Source organism: Siphateles boraxobius, unplaced genomic scaffold (assembly GCF_051911475.1).
Source record: "Siphateles boraxobius isolate OS27281-9 unplaced genomic scaffold, OSU_SipBor_1 22, whole genome shotgun sequence".
Classification (NCBI taxonomy): domain Eukaryota; kingdom Metazoa; phylum Chordata; class Actinopteri; order Cypriniformes; family Leuciscidae; genus Siphateles; species Siphateles boraxobius.
In genome coordinates this window covers 4800824-4819480 of record NW_027508833.1, presented here as the reverse complement: position 1 = coordinate 4819480, position 18657 = coordinate 4800824, and the positions used below count along the sequence as shown (strand labels likewise).

The following is an 18657-nucleotide window of genomic DNA, read 5'->3' as shown; positions in this document are numbered from 1 at the left end:
GCCTGAACCTCAGCACTTTTTTAATTGATGTTCTGTGCAAGAAGCATTGGTTTTGAGCTGAGATGCTCGAAGCTGAGACCAGCAACTCAAAACTTGCATTTAGAGGCATTGTATAGTGCTTTGCTCAAGATTTTAAGTTGTGTTCTTACTGGCATGGGAGAGACTGGCTAAATGGAAGTGATAACACTTTACAACAACTGTGCCTCTGTGGCCTTGCTAAAACATGAATTAGCCATTATTGTATAGAAACAGTATGGAAACTGTTCAACGGCTGAAAGAGCTGCACTGCAGAGGGTCATAAAAACCTCACAAACAATTATCGGACTTCCACTGCCCCCCCTTGAGGACATTTACAGGCTTCGCTGTTGCAGAAGAGCTTCTACTATCATTAAGGACAGTACTCATCCCTTTCATGATCTGTTTGCACTACTCCCACCTGGAAGACGCTAAAGAGCGCTAAAGACTCGCACTTCCAGATTTCGAAACAGCTTTTACCCAGCAGCCATTTTTTAACTGAATTCCCTCTCCCCTGTCTCTATCCTCCCACAGCTGCTTCAATAATTTTGAACGGACGTGTGTGCCGTATTTTGCAATAACATGCACAAGACACTTTAAGCTATTTTTATTGTTTTTATTGTTTTAACTTATTGTTTTTATCTGTGTTGGTATATGTCATATGGATGAATACAGTTTGTTTTCTATGTCAAATTTCATTGTATACTATGCAATGACAATAAAGGTAAAACTAAAACTAAACTATTGTATCACTCACATTGACTCTCATTGATTCTCACTCATTAGGAGTGGAGTAATTACCCTTAAATGCAGATTAGATACGTGAAGCTAGCCAAAACTTAACTTAACAAAATAGCCTTCTGGCACCATCTCGGAGCTACACTCTCAAAGGCAAAGCCTCATAAATAAAACAATATAGAGACACAGCCGCATGCCTCTAAAGTATTAACATACTGTATGTGCACTAAAACATAGAGAGAGCAATTCAAGAATGGACAAACACTGTATCTTCACTTTTGCTAATCATGTCCAGGCAAGTCTGTCTGTCTGTGCTTGGTCCAAAGCATTTTCCAGAAAATAATCGCACTGTTCACTGTCATATAGCTATCCCTCTTTCATTCCCACCTTTTCTGTGTTGAATATTTCAGTGACTCCTTTAGACCCAATTCTTTAAGATTGCATTTATTTAGCTACTAATTACCACTAGTTGGCATGCAATAGTAAGTCAATAAAATGCATAAGATCGTGTGCTTTGTCGTCACACACACACACACACACACACACACACACAAACACACACGTGTCTCCACTTTGGTAATAACGACTGCACTCCACTCCACTGCGTCTACTTCTCCGTTATATCCGAATAAAGTCGTTGAAAAAAACAAATTCCGGTACTAAAGTAGTATCTAAAAATGTATTTACCACAAAAAAAAACGATGGTAAGTGAAACGATTGGTTTTTATGGAGCTGTTCAATGAAACGAACCGATTCACTAAAATGAATCGGACCTCCATCATCTGTTCGGAGCCGCGTGACGCCCCCTGCTGTCTGATACACGAAACGCGCTGGGCAAGTTTCACACAACAACCCTGAGAGACTCCTCAAAGAAACGTGTGCTGGAATTGGACTCGGGTGATGCTCTCAACAGCGGGTTTCGTATGGTTATCGCTTGTAAGGCTACATGAAAGCTGCCGTTTTGCCCGTTCAGAGGTAAAATGAGCAGCATGGATATCCAGGATTCGGGAGAGGAGCCCTGCTTTCGCCTGGAGACCCTACCGAGCAAGAGCCCGCACCTACAGGGCAAGAGCCCGCACCTAACGTTACCGGGCAAGGCGTCTCCGCAGGTGAACAGCCGCTGGGATCAAGCGCCTCAAGTGACGGCCAACGGGATCCATGACATCGAGGATCGGATTTTACGAATTACAGGCTATTATGGCTATAACCCCGGGTACTCCAGCCACAAAAGTAAGTGTTTAAATACTCACGCAATAACAAATGTAGCCTTAGTAATGGTGTCGAGATCAAGTCTGCTCACTGTGGTGGCCTTGAACGATGAATCCATACGATGTGAATGTGGAGAAAACACACGCTGTGTGAGCGTCTCATTTTGCTGTTCACAAGTTATATGCTTGCTGCATAAATAAATCTGATCAACATATGAATTTAGTCGGCAAAACTTTCTAAGTTTTAGAATAGAATGTAGAATAAAACAGAATAGGTCAGGATGGGGTGAAACAACAGGATGTAATATGTAGCCTAGTATCGGTCAAAAGTTTGGAAAAAAATATTTTTAATGTTTTTGAAAGAGGTCTCTTACGCTCATCAAGCCTGCATTTATTTGATCAAAAATACAGAAAAAAACGTAACATTGAAATATTATTAAAATTTTAAATAATGGTTTTCTTTTACTTTAAAATATAATTTATTTATGTGCAAAGCTGTGTTTTCAGCATCATTAGGCTACTCCGGTCCTCAGTGTCACATGATCCTTTAGAAATCATTCTAATATGCTGATCTGGTACTTAGTTATTATCAATGTTGGAAACAGTTGTGCTGGAACCTGTGGTGTTTTTTTCAGAATTCATTGATGGATAAAAAGTTAACACGAACAGCATTTATTCAAAATATAAATCTTTTCTAACAAAAAATCTTTACCATCACTTTTCCACTTTAACACATTCTTGCTGAATAAAAGTAGGCTATTAATTTCTTTCCGAAAAAAAAGAAAGGAATTTACTGACCCCAACCTTTTGAACGGTAGTGTATATTGTTACAAAAGATTTATATTTTAAATAAATGCTGTTCTTTTTTTTATTTTTTTTTTTACTTTTTATTCATCAAAGAATCCTGAAAAAGTATCACAGGTTCTAAAAAAAATATAAAGCTGCAGTAGGTAACTTTTGTAAACAAATATTTGTTAAAACTGTCATTATTTCCTGACCATAGACTGTAAAAAAAAGATGGACGACGCCCCTTCGTTCTCTTCCATTGGCGAGAAGTGAAGCCCCCATAGTCCCGATATGGCGCTGACATCTTGGGACTTGAGTCTGCGCAGTTGCGATTTCGGGACCAGACATGCGCAGTAGTGAGCAGGAAGTAAAGCCGCGAAATCAACGTCCCGCTCTGGTCCCGCCCTCACTCTTACTGAATCAAGTGTAAGCACGCGTCTCTGCTGCAGAACAAACCATTATGTCGGTGTGAAATAATTAATTATAGAAATTTAGATATTAAATTTAAAGCTCCAATCTCCTCAGTACTCCAAAGATCCCGAAAAAAAGTCAGTTGTTGCTTCAGTGACTACTTTGCTCAGAGAACCTCACAATCACAGCTGTCAATCATGTACGCCACATCACCGTTTTTATAGCATCAAATAACTAAATAAAAACAAACTTATTTTAAAAGCAAACACTTGAAATTACATCAGCGTGATGAAAACTACAGTAAATGACAGAAGCTATCTTTGGAAAAAAGATATGTGAAGTGTAATTTAATTGTTTAGTTGGTCTCACGTCCCATTGAATAACACGGGGAGGCGGGGTTTATGAGCTATACTAGGACCAGTCACCGGGGGGCGATCGAGACGTTTTGGCTTCACTTTTCAGGTCTTGTGCGGCACGCTTGATCCTGACATTAGAATATGAGACAGATAATCTGTGAAAAAATCAAGCTCCTCTGGCTCCTCCCAGTGGTCCTATTGCCATTTGCAGAAATACAACGCTCCCGGTCAGAAACAACCAATCAGAGCCAGGAGGAATGTCTTAGCAGTGTCAATGAATCACGAACGAAATGACTCGAAGAAAGATTTGTTCATTTTGATGAACGAGTTCGGACAGGAGAGTCTCGAACGTGCATCACAGAACAGAGCAAGGCGAGCATTTATTTTTGAAATGACCGATCGTTTCGCTAGATAAGACCCTTATTCATCGTCTGGTATCGTTTAAAGCCCTTTGAAGCTGCACTGAAACTGTCATTTGGTCCTTGAACCGTTTGTGTCCCATTGAAGTCCATTATATGGAGAAAAAGCCTGGAATGTTTTCATCAAAAACCTTAAAAAACGTAGGGGTAGTCATGGCCTAATGGTAACAGAGTTGGACTGGTGACCCAAAGCTTGCTGGTTCGATTCCAGTACCGGCAGGAATATGACTGAGGTGTCCTTGAGCAAGGCACCGAACCCCCAATCGCTCCCCGGGTGCCACCCAAGGCTGCCCACTGCTCCGGGTGTGTGTATTCACGTTTGCAGTGTGTGTGTGTTCACTACTCACTACTCTGCTCCTAATGTGTGTGTACTTACTTGGATGGGTTAAATGCAGAGTTCAAATTCCAAGTAGGGATGGGATGGTTTGAAAATTTCATAGCACGGTTATAGTGACCAAAAAATCAATATTATCACGGTTTTGTTAAAATGAGATGGAAATGTTCAAAAACATTTCACAGCGCACATCCATGTCTCGGATCACCGTGGACGCGATCTCTGGTTTCATTCCGTGTATGTCTTGCGTCTCAGTTTTGGATTGTATTGAAAATGAAATCAGAGTAATTTAGTATTAATACTACTATAATATTGTTGTAGTGATCATATTGTCTTGACGATTGTTTTGTACACTGCAACTTACATAATGAGTTTATAAACCGGTAAGATTTAAAAACATTAACGTTAATCACAATTCAATATTTCATGCCCCTGAAATTATTTCTGTGGTAAAAAAAAAAAAATCTGTGTAATAAGTTTACTATGAATTAATACAATACATTATCCCTTAAATGTCACCCGTAGTAATTTGAACATTTCCGTTCGTCTTGGCTCAATCAAAGCCACTTGCTGTAAAACTTTTCTTCTCGGAAGCTTTACAAGTTAGATAATGAAATATTTAATCTCTAATCCATATTTTTTGTCCAATTATTTTGGTATTGAGGTAAAAGTTGACTTGCCTTGCATTCGCTAGATAACAGTGGGTGGTTGTAACCAAGATGACTTAGCAGATTTGATGCGTTTCCTTCCCCCTTTTGCAGCGACTTTCCTCTTGCAAGATCTGCAGACAGGGTACCCATCCTCGATTAAATTGCCCTCAGGACTCTTGTAACAGTCAAAATACGACCACACCACAGATTTTGTCCTCTTGGATGGCTGAAAAATCTCCCGAGCGCTGTCACTGCCTTCCGCCGTGCAAAAAACAACGTTGCATGCTCGCGCGGCGTCGTGCCTCCGTCAGACTGATTCTGGCTGGACAGGGTTTACTGCGAGTTTTCAAAATAACGATATTCAAACACGGTTTTAGTGATAATTACATTTTAAACAATAATACTAACCGTCAGGACATTTTATTGTGGTTTATCGTGAAACCGGTAATCGTCCCATCCCTAATTCCAAGTATGGGTTACCATACTTGGCCATCACGTTGTCATGATCGGCAAAGAGAACAGGAAGCAATTGCAGTACTCAGAATTTATTAGAACAAGTGCAGGCTAGGATTAGACACGGGTGTGGACAGGTAACGCAGGGACTTCGATGGTCAGAGTGCGGTGAATCCTCGTGAAGATAAGTGCCAAGACAAGACGAAACAATCCAACACCAAGACGACAAATCCACAGGAACACGATGATGGGAAAACCAGGAAACAAGACTCAACACCGACACCCAGGACATCAAACAACGATCTGTAAAAGGGAATGAGATAACGGTGAGTATTTAAGCAGTGAGGGAGATTGACTGCAGCTGGTGATGAATGATGATGATCAGCTGGAGCGGATCAAGGAATGACAACACAATCACGACCACTACACACGTACTTTCATACCACAACATAAACACGAGACGAGAAGGAAACATTGGATCAGTATACCGTGACAGTACCCCTCCTTACCTGTCGATTGTAATCATCAATCAAGGAGTGATCCAGAATGTCTCTGGCAGGTACCCAACTTCTCTCCTCCGGACCGTAACCTTCCCAGTCCACCAAGAACTGGAATCCGCGCCCCCTCCGCCTAGAATCCAGAATCCGATTTACTGAATAGGTGGTCTCCCCATCTACGAGACGCGGCGGGGGGGGGGGACAGGCGGATTAATGTGAGCATGAAACACGGGCTTAATCTTGGAAACGTGAAATACGGGGTGAATTCTCCTGTACGCAGGAGGTAAACTAAGGCGGACTGCCACCGGACTAATGATCTTGGTGACAGTGAACGGGCCAATAAATTTGGGAGCAAGCTTATTAGAGACGTAGCGGAGAGGAATGTTCTTAGTAGAAAGCCACACTTTTTGACCGACGACGTATACGGGAGGCTTCGACCGGTGGCGATCGGCCTTAGCCTTGGTGCGCGCCCCCACTTGGAGTAAAGTCTCACGGGCTCTAGTCCAAGTGCGGTGACACCTCTGGATAAAGGCGTGAGGAGAGGGGACCGCGACCTCGGATTCCAGACTGGGAAAAATTGGTGGCTGGTAACCTACACTACACTCAAACGGAGAGAGGCCTGTGGCCGACACTGGTAAGGTATTGTGGGCGTACTCCACCATGGACAGCTTTTGGCTCCATGAGGAAGGATTCTTGGATACCAAACATCGTAACACTCTCTCCAGATCTTGGTTGGCTCCCTCGGTCTGACCATTGCTCTGAGGGTGAAACCCTGAAGACAGACTAACCGTCGCCCCAAGTAATTTACAAAATTCTTGCCAAAATTTGGACACAAATTGGGGTTCTCTGTCAGAGACCACGTCCATCGGGAGGCCATGTAAGCGAAAGACGTGGTCAACGACTGTCAACGCTGTCTCCTTAACTGAGGGTAATTTGTGTAAGGGAATAAAGTGAGCCGCCTTCGAGAACCGGTCCACCACTGTCAAAACAACAGTGTTACCCTGGGAGGGTGGGAGGGCGGTGATAAAATCTAGAGCGATATGGGACCAGGGTCTCGAAGGGACTGGCAGCGGTTGGAGGAGCCCATCTGGGGGTCGATTGGAAGTCTTACCAGTGGCACAAACTGAGCAAGCCAAAACAAAACTGTGAATGTCACGAGCCATAAGTGGCCACCAGATTCGTTGCTTAACTAAAAACTTAGTATGATTAACTCCTGGATGACAAGCTATGTTGGAACAATGGCCCCACCGGATGACGTCTGACCTTAATCTTTCCGGCACAAATAAACGACTCAGTGGACATTCGGGTGGAGGCGTTACCCCTTCTAAGGCCTTCTTGACCTTCGATTCGATCTCCCATACGAGTGTGGAAACAAATAGGGTCTCCGGTAAAATGCACTCGGGAGTAGATGGGCGTTCGGAGCGATCTAAAATACGAGACAAAGAATCGGGTTTGATGTTTTTAGAACCCGGGCGGTACGAGAGAGAAAAATCAAAACGACTGAAAAAAAGTGCCCACCGAGCCTGCCTTGAGTTCAATCTCTTGGCTGTTCTGATGTACTCTAAGTTCTTGTGGTCGGTCCAGACGATAAAAGGTACCCCCGAACCCTCTAACCAATGTCGCCATTACTCCAACGCTAACTTGACTGCCAACAACTCCCTGTTACCAATGTCGTAATTGCGTACGGCTTGGGATAAACGATGAGAAAAAAACGCGCAAGGATGCATCTTATCGTCTGTGGGAGAGCTCTGGGACAGAACTGCTCCTACCCCCACCTCTGACGCATCGACCTCCACCACGAACTGCCGTGAATAGTCAGGGGCAACGAGGATGGGAGCTGGAACAAAGCGGCTCTTGAGGTTAGCAAACACAGCCTCGGCTGTATCTGAACACCTGAACGGAGTTCCGGGGGAGGTCAAGGCAGTCAGAGGCGCGGCTAGCTGACTGAAGTTGCGAATGAATCGCCGATAGAAATTGGCGAATCCCAGAAACCTCTGTAGGGCCTTACGGGAATCTGGACCTGGCCATTCTACCACAGCCTTAACCTTGTCAGGGTCCACACGCATTCCCTCAGACGAGATGATGTGTCCTAGAAAAGGAACAGACTGTGCATGAAATTCGCATTTCTCCGCCTTGACAAAAAGCCCATTCTCTAACAACCTCTGAAGCACTTGTCGTACGTGTTGCACATGTTCCTGGAGAGACGAGGAAAATATCAATATGTCATCCAGGTAAACATATATGAATTGATCTATCATGTCTCGCAACACGTCATTGACAAGTGCCTGGAAGACTGCTGGGGAGTTGGACAGCCCGAAAGGCTTGACCAAATATTCAAAGTGTCCCCTGGGGGTATTAAACGCAGTCTTCCATTCATCCCCCTCCCTGATGCGGACCAAATGATAAGCATTACGCAAGTACAATTTCGTGAAGATGGATGCTCCCTGCAACCTCTCGAAGGCTGAAGACATCAACGGCAAAGGATAAGTATTCTTTACCGTGATGTTATCCAACCCTCTGTAATCAATACAAGGTCGCAGAGATCCATCCTTCTTCCCCACAAAAAAGAACCCCGCCCACGCTGGAGAAGAGGAAGGCCGGATGAATTTGGTTGCCAGAGAATCAGAAATATATTTCTCCATAGCCTCCCTTTCTGGAATAGAAAGGTCATGACCTTTCATGCTACTGACCTTCAGGTCAGTACCATGACCTGAAGGTCTTCCTTCAGGTCATGGTACTCCGCAGGCACGTTAGACAGATCCCCTGCATCCTCCTGAAACACATAAACAGGCACAGACGGACAAGCAGACACAAGACAAGACTTATGACATTCCTTGCTCCACTCCAGTATAGCCTTGTGCTGCCAGTCCACTCGGGGGTTGTGACGGATGAGCCAGGGGTGACCAAGAACGACGGGTGCCAACGGTGAATCCAGGATATAAAAAAAAATAGTCTCAGTGTGATTGCCAGAAGTGATGAGGGTAATATCTTCAGTGGTGAATGAGATGGTGGGAAGTTCTTGGCCATTTAGTGCGTGTACAGCAATCTTCTGAGTGAGTGGTCTGAGTGGAATTTGAAACTTGTGTGCAAAAATACTGTCCATGAAATTACCTTCAGCCCCAGAGTCCAGAAGTGCTTGACAATCGTGCTGGTGAGTTGACCATCTCAGTCTTAACGGGTGGAGTGTAGATGTGGATGAGGTCTTCTCGGCGGAGATCCCACCCGATAGTAGCCTCATACTTACTATCGGGCTTGGCCTTTTACCGGGCAGTTGTTCGCGAAATGTCCTGAGCCTCCACAATATAGGCAAAGGCCCTGGGACCTCCGCCTCTCCCTCTCCTCCCGGGAAAGCCGAGCTCGACCCACCTGCATGGGTTCGTGATCGAAGACGGGGCTGACCACGTCCCTGCCGCTGGACCGTTGCCCCTCAATCCCTCCAGGAGGACGGTTGGATGCCACTCTGCCTCCGACTCGGGAAAGTCGCGCATCTACCCGTAGGGCCAGCTCTATGAGTCCGTTCAATGACGTAGGTAGTTCCAGGGCGTAGATCTCTCGTTGGACGCGGTCAGCCAACCCATGCAGGAACATGTCCCACTGCGCCTCCTCGTTCCAACGACATTCGGCCGCCAGGGTTCGGAACTCGATGGAAAAGTCCGAGACCGACCTCTCCCCCTGACGAAGGTCGGCCAGCACCCTGGCGGCTTCTCTCCCCGCGACGGCTCTGTCAAAAACTCGTCTCATCTCTGCGGAGAGAGTTTAGAACGAGGCGCAGCAAGGGTCTTGATTTTCCCACACCGCCGTTCCCCATAACACCGCCTTTCCGGTCAGTAACGTGATGACAAAAGCCACCTTGGCTTGTTCACTCTGGAACGTTCTGGGCTGTAGGGCGAAATGCATGGAACATCTTGTCAAAAACGCATGACAGTAAGCAGACTCAGCCGCATAGGGCTCCGGAACCGGTAGGCGTGGCTCAGATGGCACGGGGAAGTCCATTGGTGTGGGGGAAACGGCTGATGTGGGCGGCGCAGCGGGAGCACGAAGAAGTTGGACCTGCTGGGTGAGCTCGGACACCTGCGTTACCAAAGCTTGAATCGCACGACCCGTGTCATTGAAATTCCTTTCGTGAGAGTCCATTCTTATGACGCTGTGGTGGACGAACTCATCCAGCGAGGTAGGTGTCTCTCCTGCAGCTTCCCTGGAATGGTCAGATCGTTCTGTCATGATCGGCAAAGAGAACAGGAAGCAATTGCAGTACTCAGAATTTATTAGAACAAGTGCAGGCTCAGGATAAGACACGGGTGTGGACAGGTAACGCAGGGACTTCGATGGTCAGAGTGCGGTGAATCCTCGTGAAGATAAGTGCCAAGACGAGACGAAACAATCCAACACCAAGACGACAAATCCACAGGAACACGATGACGGGAAAACCAGGAAACAAGACTCAACACCGACACTCAGGACATCAAACAACGATCTGACAAAGGGAATGAGATAACGGTGAGTATTTAAGCAGTGAGGGCGATTGACTGCAGCTGGTGATGAATGATGATGATCAGCTGGAGCGGATCAAGGAATGCAAACACAATCACGCCCACTAAACACGTGCTTTCATACCACAACATAAACACGAGACGAGAAGGAAACATTGGATCAGTGTACCGTGACACACGTGTCACTTTCACTTTCACTTTTAATTTCTTTTCGACTGAAGAAAAAAGACATGGACATCTTGGATGACATGGAGGTGACTAAATTAGCAAAAGTTTTTTTTAAAAGTGAACTAATCCTTTAACGTTATCTTAGTAGCTATTAATAACTTATAGAAAGAGTGCAACGTTATAAAGTTACATGTATTGCAAAATACATAATGATGTGAGGACCAAGTTTGTAGTCAAAGTATCGGCAGGCCATAGTCAATGTAAAGCATATTGTTGATGTTTCGTCCCTATTAGTGAATGTTCCATAACTGTTTATAATCCGCCGTCATCGGTAGTCCTGCTTACTAGCCTGCGCGTTCACGGCAGGCTCCGCTGTGGAGGGAGGAGCTGTGGAGGGAGGAGCTGTGGAGGGAGGAGCTGTGGGGGAGGAGCTGTGGAGGGAGGAGCTGTGGAGGGAGGAGCTGTGGGGGAGGAGCTGTGGAGGGAGGAGCTGTGGGGGAGAAGCTGTGGAGGGAGGAGCTGTGGAGGGAGGGCTGTAGCGCAGCAGAGAGCAAGGGGGTTGGACCTGTAAGTTGTGCTTGTCCAAATTTTCAGGCTAAGTCAACATTTTCTCAAAACTCCCTACTGCAGCACAACTGTTTCTAAAATTGATAATGACTGAGTATCAAATCAGCATAATATAAGGATTTCTGAAGGCTCATGTGACACTGAAGACTGAAGTAATGATGCTGATTCTTAAAATTTGAAAAGTCTGTTGGTTTATTTGTATAGTTTGCATAGTTATTACGTTCCTGCGTATTTTGCGTGAATGAGGATTGGTGTTTGGACAGATATTGTGTTTTGCGGTAGTATGCCATATGGAACAGTTGCCACTGACCGCTTTAACATCCGCAGTGGGGCTCGACAGCCTTAGTCAAACGGGTTGGCGCGTATGGTCGGGTTGTGGAGAGTTTGTGAGAGATTGTGGTTAGGTCACATGTGAACTACAAGGAAGGAGCAACCTTAGAAGCAGGAGGGATGTAAAGGTCAGTAAGCTGGGCTGAGTTGAGTGGGGGACGGAGGGGGGTGACTCTGGGACGCCAGAGTCACTGTCGAGCCCTCTTGAGGTGTCGTGGGCTAGTCGACGAAACACTGAGGACGGAAGGTGCCCACTTGAAGACCCTAGAGATACTAGGGTCCTAGAGATACTAGGGTCCCCTACTCTGCTCAGTCCAGACGGTTGTCATGAGGGGACCGCACTGTGGTTGCAGCCGTTGTGTGTGCAAATACACTGCAGCTATTAACACCAGACAGAAGGAGATTCACATAATTTTTGGAAAGAAGCGTAATTGGATGGAGAAGCATAGGTTACTGTAAAGCTACGTCTTAGTTGGTGCTTATCCTGGCGAAAGCCGAGTACAAATCAGCATGAAGTTTTAACATCTACTCTCGTGTAATCTAAATCATAAATCTGAAAATTCAGCTTTGCATCACATAGATAAATTACATTTTAAAGTATATTCAAACAGAAAAACATTATTTTAAATTGTTATAATATTTCACAATATTACAGTTTTTCTGTATTTTTGATCAAATAAATGCAGGCTTAATAATACGTTTTATTTATATAGTGCCTTTCCAGGGCGCTTTACAATAAACAAGCAACAATAATGGCAATGGACAATGATAACAAACAAAACAACAGTAGGTAGATGAGAGTAAAAGTACAGTAAAAGAGAATTATGTAGACAGGGCAGCATACAGCAGAATACAATCAGATGCACGAAAAGTCATCAATGGGCTTGATGAGCATAAGAGACTTCTTTGAAAAACATTAAAGATAGTAATGTTTCCAAACTTTTGACTGTTACTGTACATAATATGAAGGAATAAAAATGGAAATTAGATTTGAAAAACTTAAAGTAAAATGTAATAGATATATAACAATAAAAGATATAATAATAAAATGCCACTTTGCTTTAGATAGTTTAGATCCATCAGTGAAGTAAATTATGTCAACAAAATATAAATATCTCACAAAAGTCTGCAGACAATTGTGTTGTAGGCTAAACAAATTTTTATTGGCTTATGTTTTATGAATGAATTTTGTTTACAAATAAAGCTAATCATGTGGCATACTCATATATGCAATGATAATAAGCCATTGTGCAAACAAGTAAACAAGAAATCACAAGCAATATATAAAGCAAGAAGTGTGATCCAACAGAATGCAACAGTAGTAGACACTGATTTATTGAACACCTTATAAAATGACAATGTGAGTAGAGTGATGATTGGATCCTAATTATAGGTCTCTGTGCCTTTCCTGAATTTCAATACCCTCAGTCTATTGTAATGCAATCGAAAGAGTCTTGACACAGGACAGATTTAAGGTTCTGCTTTTGTTAGCAGCATGCAGGATTTAAATGAGCGGTGGTGTAGTGGCCTGTGTCTCTGGTGTGCCGTTATTACACTGGTGCAGTATGTAAGTACATGAATCATGTGTAATGAATATCAATATGTATTTGTGGATGCATTTGTGTGTGATGAAGTCCCAGAGGACGATGGATGGTAACGATAAATCTGTACTGCATTCATCTTTGCCACTCCCACATCACACATAACGGGCTGTGCCAGATATGTCAATTAAAACAACAACAAAAAACAATCACATTGGAATTGTTTTCCAAATGAAGACACACAAAAAAGTTATTCCTATTAGCACTTAGTTAAAAGTTAAAATTACTGTGATCAGCCAAATATAACCCAAAAAGGTTTTTCAGAAGTTTTTTTATGCAAAGGTGTCATATTGAAATGTCCTCTGAGACTATGTTTTAAGACCTGACTCAGCACCAGTGTTGGGGAAAGTTACTGTGGTAGCACTTTATTTTACAGTCCTGTTCCCCATACATACTATGTACTTATTATATTAATTACAGTAACTGGGATATAATTAGGTACTAACCCTGAGCCTACCCTCTAACCTTAACCCATTTAGTTACCTTATATTACCCAGTACTTTCTTAAGTACACTTCAAGTACAAGTACTGTAAGTATACATAAGTGCACATGCAAATAAAGTACAACCGTTGCTTAAAAAAAATAAGTGTTACAATATTGCAATACTCCCTGAAAAAGAACTGATTTCTTTACTTAGTTACATTTTATAGAAATTAATGCATTACATTATTTTTGCATTCATTTTATTGTTTTGCTTTTTCTCAACTGGGCTGAGCTTGCTTGTTAGTTTTGTAATAACAAAAAAAAACGAAAGTTATAATTTTGGCAAATGTATAGGCCTTTTCACAGCAAAGGAAATGCAAATTCAATCAATAAACAGGAAAACAAAGTAACTTGCATTACTCTATCCTCCATCCTCTGTATCATCATTTCGCTTTTTCCTCCTCACTTTAGGACTTTTTGACAATGCAAGGTGCTCAAAGGATACAAAAGAGACACTGCACCCCTCTTTCCTACCTTTAGGTGTCACTGCTGGACATTGTTATTTTGTTAATTAGGTGCACTAAATGCTCAGTGTATTTCGTTATGTTATATTTGTTTTATTTTTGTTCTATATTATGAAAAATCCATAATCTCTGATGAGATGTGTGTTCCGTGTTGTAATGTCTGTTTTTGTTTTGGTCAGTGTGATCCCGCCCACTGCCAATTTACCTGATAATAATTTGACACCCCGGGTTGCCAGTTTGCAGCGATGGAAGCCACGGAAGCCAGCAAACGAACTGGGTCAGAGATTAGATTCTACCGGACCTAAAAAGCCTCAGCGTCCATCTAAAGAGCTCTAGGACCAGTGTTATATGAAAACACGGATACATGAACTAATCAACTTACAGTGTATGGCTCATCACTTTCCATTGTCCATGGCCGTTGCAACATCCTGTTGCATGTCTTCAATCTGGCAACCCACGTGAGCGTTGAGTCTGAGAAGGATGGAGCGGGAGAAACAACCCTCTCCAATATTTAGAATTTGGATCAATTTAAAAACTAGCTGTAAATATTACATATTACACCTTTAATGCATAATGCCATGGTGTTTTTACATGTACATCTGGTCACAAGTTCTCACAACACATCATAAGTATGATGTGTAAAAAAACGCTTCATAACACGCATTTGAACTAACACAAAACTTTTCAAAGCACTTAATTTCTATGTTAATTCTGAGAGTATATTTACTTCCGGTTCTATTATAGACTGTAAAAAAATATGGACGACGCACCTTCACTCTCTTCCTGTCACGGCTCGAAGGAAGGACGACGGAGATGAAAGTATAAATAACACTTTCTTTAATATAGCAAACTCCGGAACAGGCAAACGGGTGAGACAACGTGTATAACACAAACAATACCGGACATTGAAGTGAAGACAGGCAGGAACTTAAATACACAGTGAAGATGATTACAAAATGACAGGCAGCTGTGAGGGAGGTGATCAGTGTCCATGGATACAGATTAGTGGCGGGAAACTCAGACGGGGAACACGCGTGGCAAATCAAAACAAACAGAAAGTCCAAAGAAGCCTAATGGTGACACTTCCATTGTAGAGAAGTGAAGCCGCCAATGTCCAAATATGGCGCTGACATCTTGTAGCCGGAGTCTGTGCTGTAGTGAACATGAGGTATAGCCGCGATATCAAGGTCCCGTTCACAAGGTCCCGTCCCATACTGTGGTATACAGTTTACTGCTGAACAACTCATTATGTCAGTGTGAAATAAACAGTTATGGAAATATAGAAATTAAAGTTAAAGCTCCAATCGCCTCCCGAAAATCCTGAAACAGTCCATTGGTGCCTCAGTGACTACTTTCCTCAGTGAAGCTGTCAATCTCAGCTGTCAATCAAGACGTCACACTCCTGTTTTTATAGTATCAAATAGCTAACTAAAATCAAACTTATTTTAAAAACGAACGCTTGAACTTACATCAGCGTGATAAAAACTACCTAAAATGACAGAAACCATCTTTGGAAAAAAAAGTGTAATTTGTTTGTTTAGTTTGTCTCACGTCCCTTTAGATTACAGTGAGTGGGCGGGGTTTATGACCTGTACTGCATCTGCATCTGAGACTTGTGACACACTTCTTATGCGCATTTTCAAAATGCACATCAAAATAGTTGGATGGAAAACCGATTGAGATTCCGCATGTTCCGTTACCTCTCCCTACCTGCTTTGTCAGAAACAGTCTGTTGGTGTCATCTGTTGTCTTCTGACCTCTCATTTTGGAGATGCCAGAGTCAGTGATCATCTAAATGTATCTGCAGCGGTCGCTGTGACTGCAGACCACCTCGCCGAGAGCTATTTTTAGATACAAGTCTAATGAGACTCTTCTGATCTGCTTAGCCAGAGCGGCGCTGGTAACTGTGGGCTCACATGGGAGTTTTACAGACTTCAGAACGGACAGCTGACGCAAGTAATCGTCCTTGAATCAACTTAAAAAATAAAAATAAATAATGCTCACACTTCAAGTCAGTGTTATTTTAGTGGAATTTTAATGATCATTTTGTTTTTTTATACAGTGTTTATTATTTTTAAATTCATTTTTTTCTACTTTAGTTACTATTTGGTAACACTTCACAATAAGATTCCATTGAATATAAAAAATTAGGAGGAGACTTTAAAGTAGCATAATAGGGGCAATTTATTATTTAATGCACTAACTAACATTAACTAATACATTTGTTACATACTAACAGCAATACATTTGTTACAGTATTTATCTGTCTTTGTGAATGTTTCATTGTTAGTTCATGTTAGCTCAAGTTCAAACCTTACTAATAATTAAAACTATTTCTAATTAAAGTTAGTACACAGACCAATCAGAACACAGTTTAGAGATGATTCATAAATAATTTTAGTATTTTCAATGTAGTGAATTCCTTTTTATTTAATAAAATGTTTGCATAATTTGTGTTATCCCCTGTTCATGCAAAGTCATCACAAAATGATAAGGATTTACGCTAATGTTGTCCAAAACCCCACTTTGCCTGGGGCCTTTCCAAACTTTTTGGACATCTCTGTAAACTTCTCTTACAGTCATTGAGATTATCAGACATGTTACTAACTTTTCTGGGTCTGTGGAGGTGAACTTAAGTCATTATCATAAAACCTCTTAAAACCTTTTTCAGTCTTAGTAAATCACTGATCTGGGATTGTTCATATGCTGCAAAATCAGCACGAAATTGACTGAATGCTTTATACTTTGTGCACTCTTGTGCTGCCCCCATCTGGTCATTTGACATATATACTTTCACTCGTTCATTGATTCAGGCTGATGTAGTGATGGTCAAAATTGTGAATCATTGTACTTCATATTTTCATATTTTACTTCAGATGTGGCTGACTCTGAGAGTAGCTATCAATACGGATCAAGGCTAGAGGGGGTAAATCTTAATCATATGCACATTTGCAGCTACCAGGGTTCAGTTAGTGGTTAGCATTAGGGTTAGGGAATTACTATTTGGCCATAACGTATAGGTTTGAGTTCAGAGAGGAGCTGCAACCCCTTTGCCTGAACACAAGGTGTCACTCCTCTCTTTTTACAGTGGTTGTACAGAGGTATAATATACCTGTAGAAAGCTAACTGTTATTCCTATTTGTGCAGCCCTTAAAGAACCAATATAGAACATGGCCATTTTTGCTTATGGGCACTTATTTACTTTTTTTGTGAGCCAAACACCTGAGCCATAAAATATGATATATTATTTTATATGGCATAGAAACAGTTTTTGCCTGTATGGGGCTGTAGTTACACCATGTACCAGCAGGGCTTAAAGGTAGGGTAGGCAATTTCAGAGAGGCTAGCAATAGCAAACTAGCTTCGAAAGCATAAGACCCCACCCTCCCTTCAGAGTGTCTTCAAAGACACACATCCTCTAAAACAAATGAACGCACACTAGGGCTGCACAATTAATCGAATTTCTAATCGCGTTTACGATTACGGATGCCACGATTACGTAATCGTTCAAAGCCGCGATTACAAAAGAAAATCCACTCTGCGTGTGTGTTTAGAGCATAATAGGTTGTTTGCAGTCACGTGACTGTGTTGACGAGCGAAATTCAGATGGAGGGCAGGTAGTGAAGAACGCAATGGACGAGATGGAGGAAAGTCCGTACTGTACTACTTTAGACGCTATTACAAGATAAATATATAAACAAAAAATCTAAACATATGTTGGACGTGATCCTTACGTTATGAAGAGGACCGATTTTCAACTGAATTGAAAGATTTGCCTGCCATTGAGGCGGTAGATATCAGCAACTACCTCGTCTCACAGACATACTTTGACTTTACAAAGTTCAAAGGCTGGTACGTTGCACAAACAGACACATAAGCTGTATTAACTCAGCTTTGACGAAGTGATCACTGACACACACGGGTAATTTCCCATTCGGCTCCTCCCGACCGCAGACGTTTTATGCCGCTCAGTGACTGACAGTGATATGTTGACAGGAAGGTAGGACCGAATGCAATGATTGGACGATAATTGTTTGGTCCTGAGACTTCCACAGAAGATATATGTACATGTTTTAATGTTTAGACCACTTCTATTATTGATTGCTATAGGGCTGCAACTAACTATTATTTTGATAAATCAGATAGCTATCCGATCTGAGAAAATGCATGAAGTGGCCAGGTGTAAACAGCCCCAACTTGGGGCGCACACTTTTTTCTGCCGTTGATTGATCTGTAGGTACTCTCTGCCATTTCGCGAGTGACTGTGTTGTCATGAAAGTGACGTCATCAGTAAACGCTCCCCGTGACGTAAGCAGACCAACTAATCAATAATGACATTCGTTGACAACGATTTTCATAATCGATTTTATCGATTAGTTGTTGCAGCCCTAGATTGCTATCAGATGTGAAGGGAGTTTTAACCTGTATAGCAACAAGTGTTTATAAAAAAAATTGCTTACCCTGCCTTTAACTACTGAAACTAACCAGCTGAACATTGATCCGTAGATCCAATTCACTGGTTCAAACCGCAAGATGTTTTGATAGCTAATTATCTGAAAATTTGAGATATATCCAGCTGCAGAACTGCAGCGCCAGTGGTTTCAGAACAACAGAATGGAAGTGGGGGGCGGAGCTTATACATAGGGCTGGGACAGTTACCGCATTACCGCAATACTACGGTCACGT

At 42.5% G+C, this 18657-nt stretch overlaps 1 protein-coding gene across 1 annotated transcript in view; it reads left to right on the top strand.

Annotated features, from left to right (window-relative positions):
• Window positions 1–1591: 1591 nt before the first annotated feature.
• Window positions 1592–18657, top strand: part of slc35f4 (solute carrier family 35 member F4) — a 42822-nt gene continuing 25756 nt past the window's right edge. Inside the window, exon 1 of the mRNA XM_077238443.1 lies at window positions 1592–1983. Within this exon, the coding sequence (XP_077094558.1) occupies window positions 1734–1983 (250 nt within the window). The 5' untranslated portion in view covers window positions 1592–1733. The remainder of the gene's footprint in view (window positions 1984–18657) is intronic.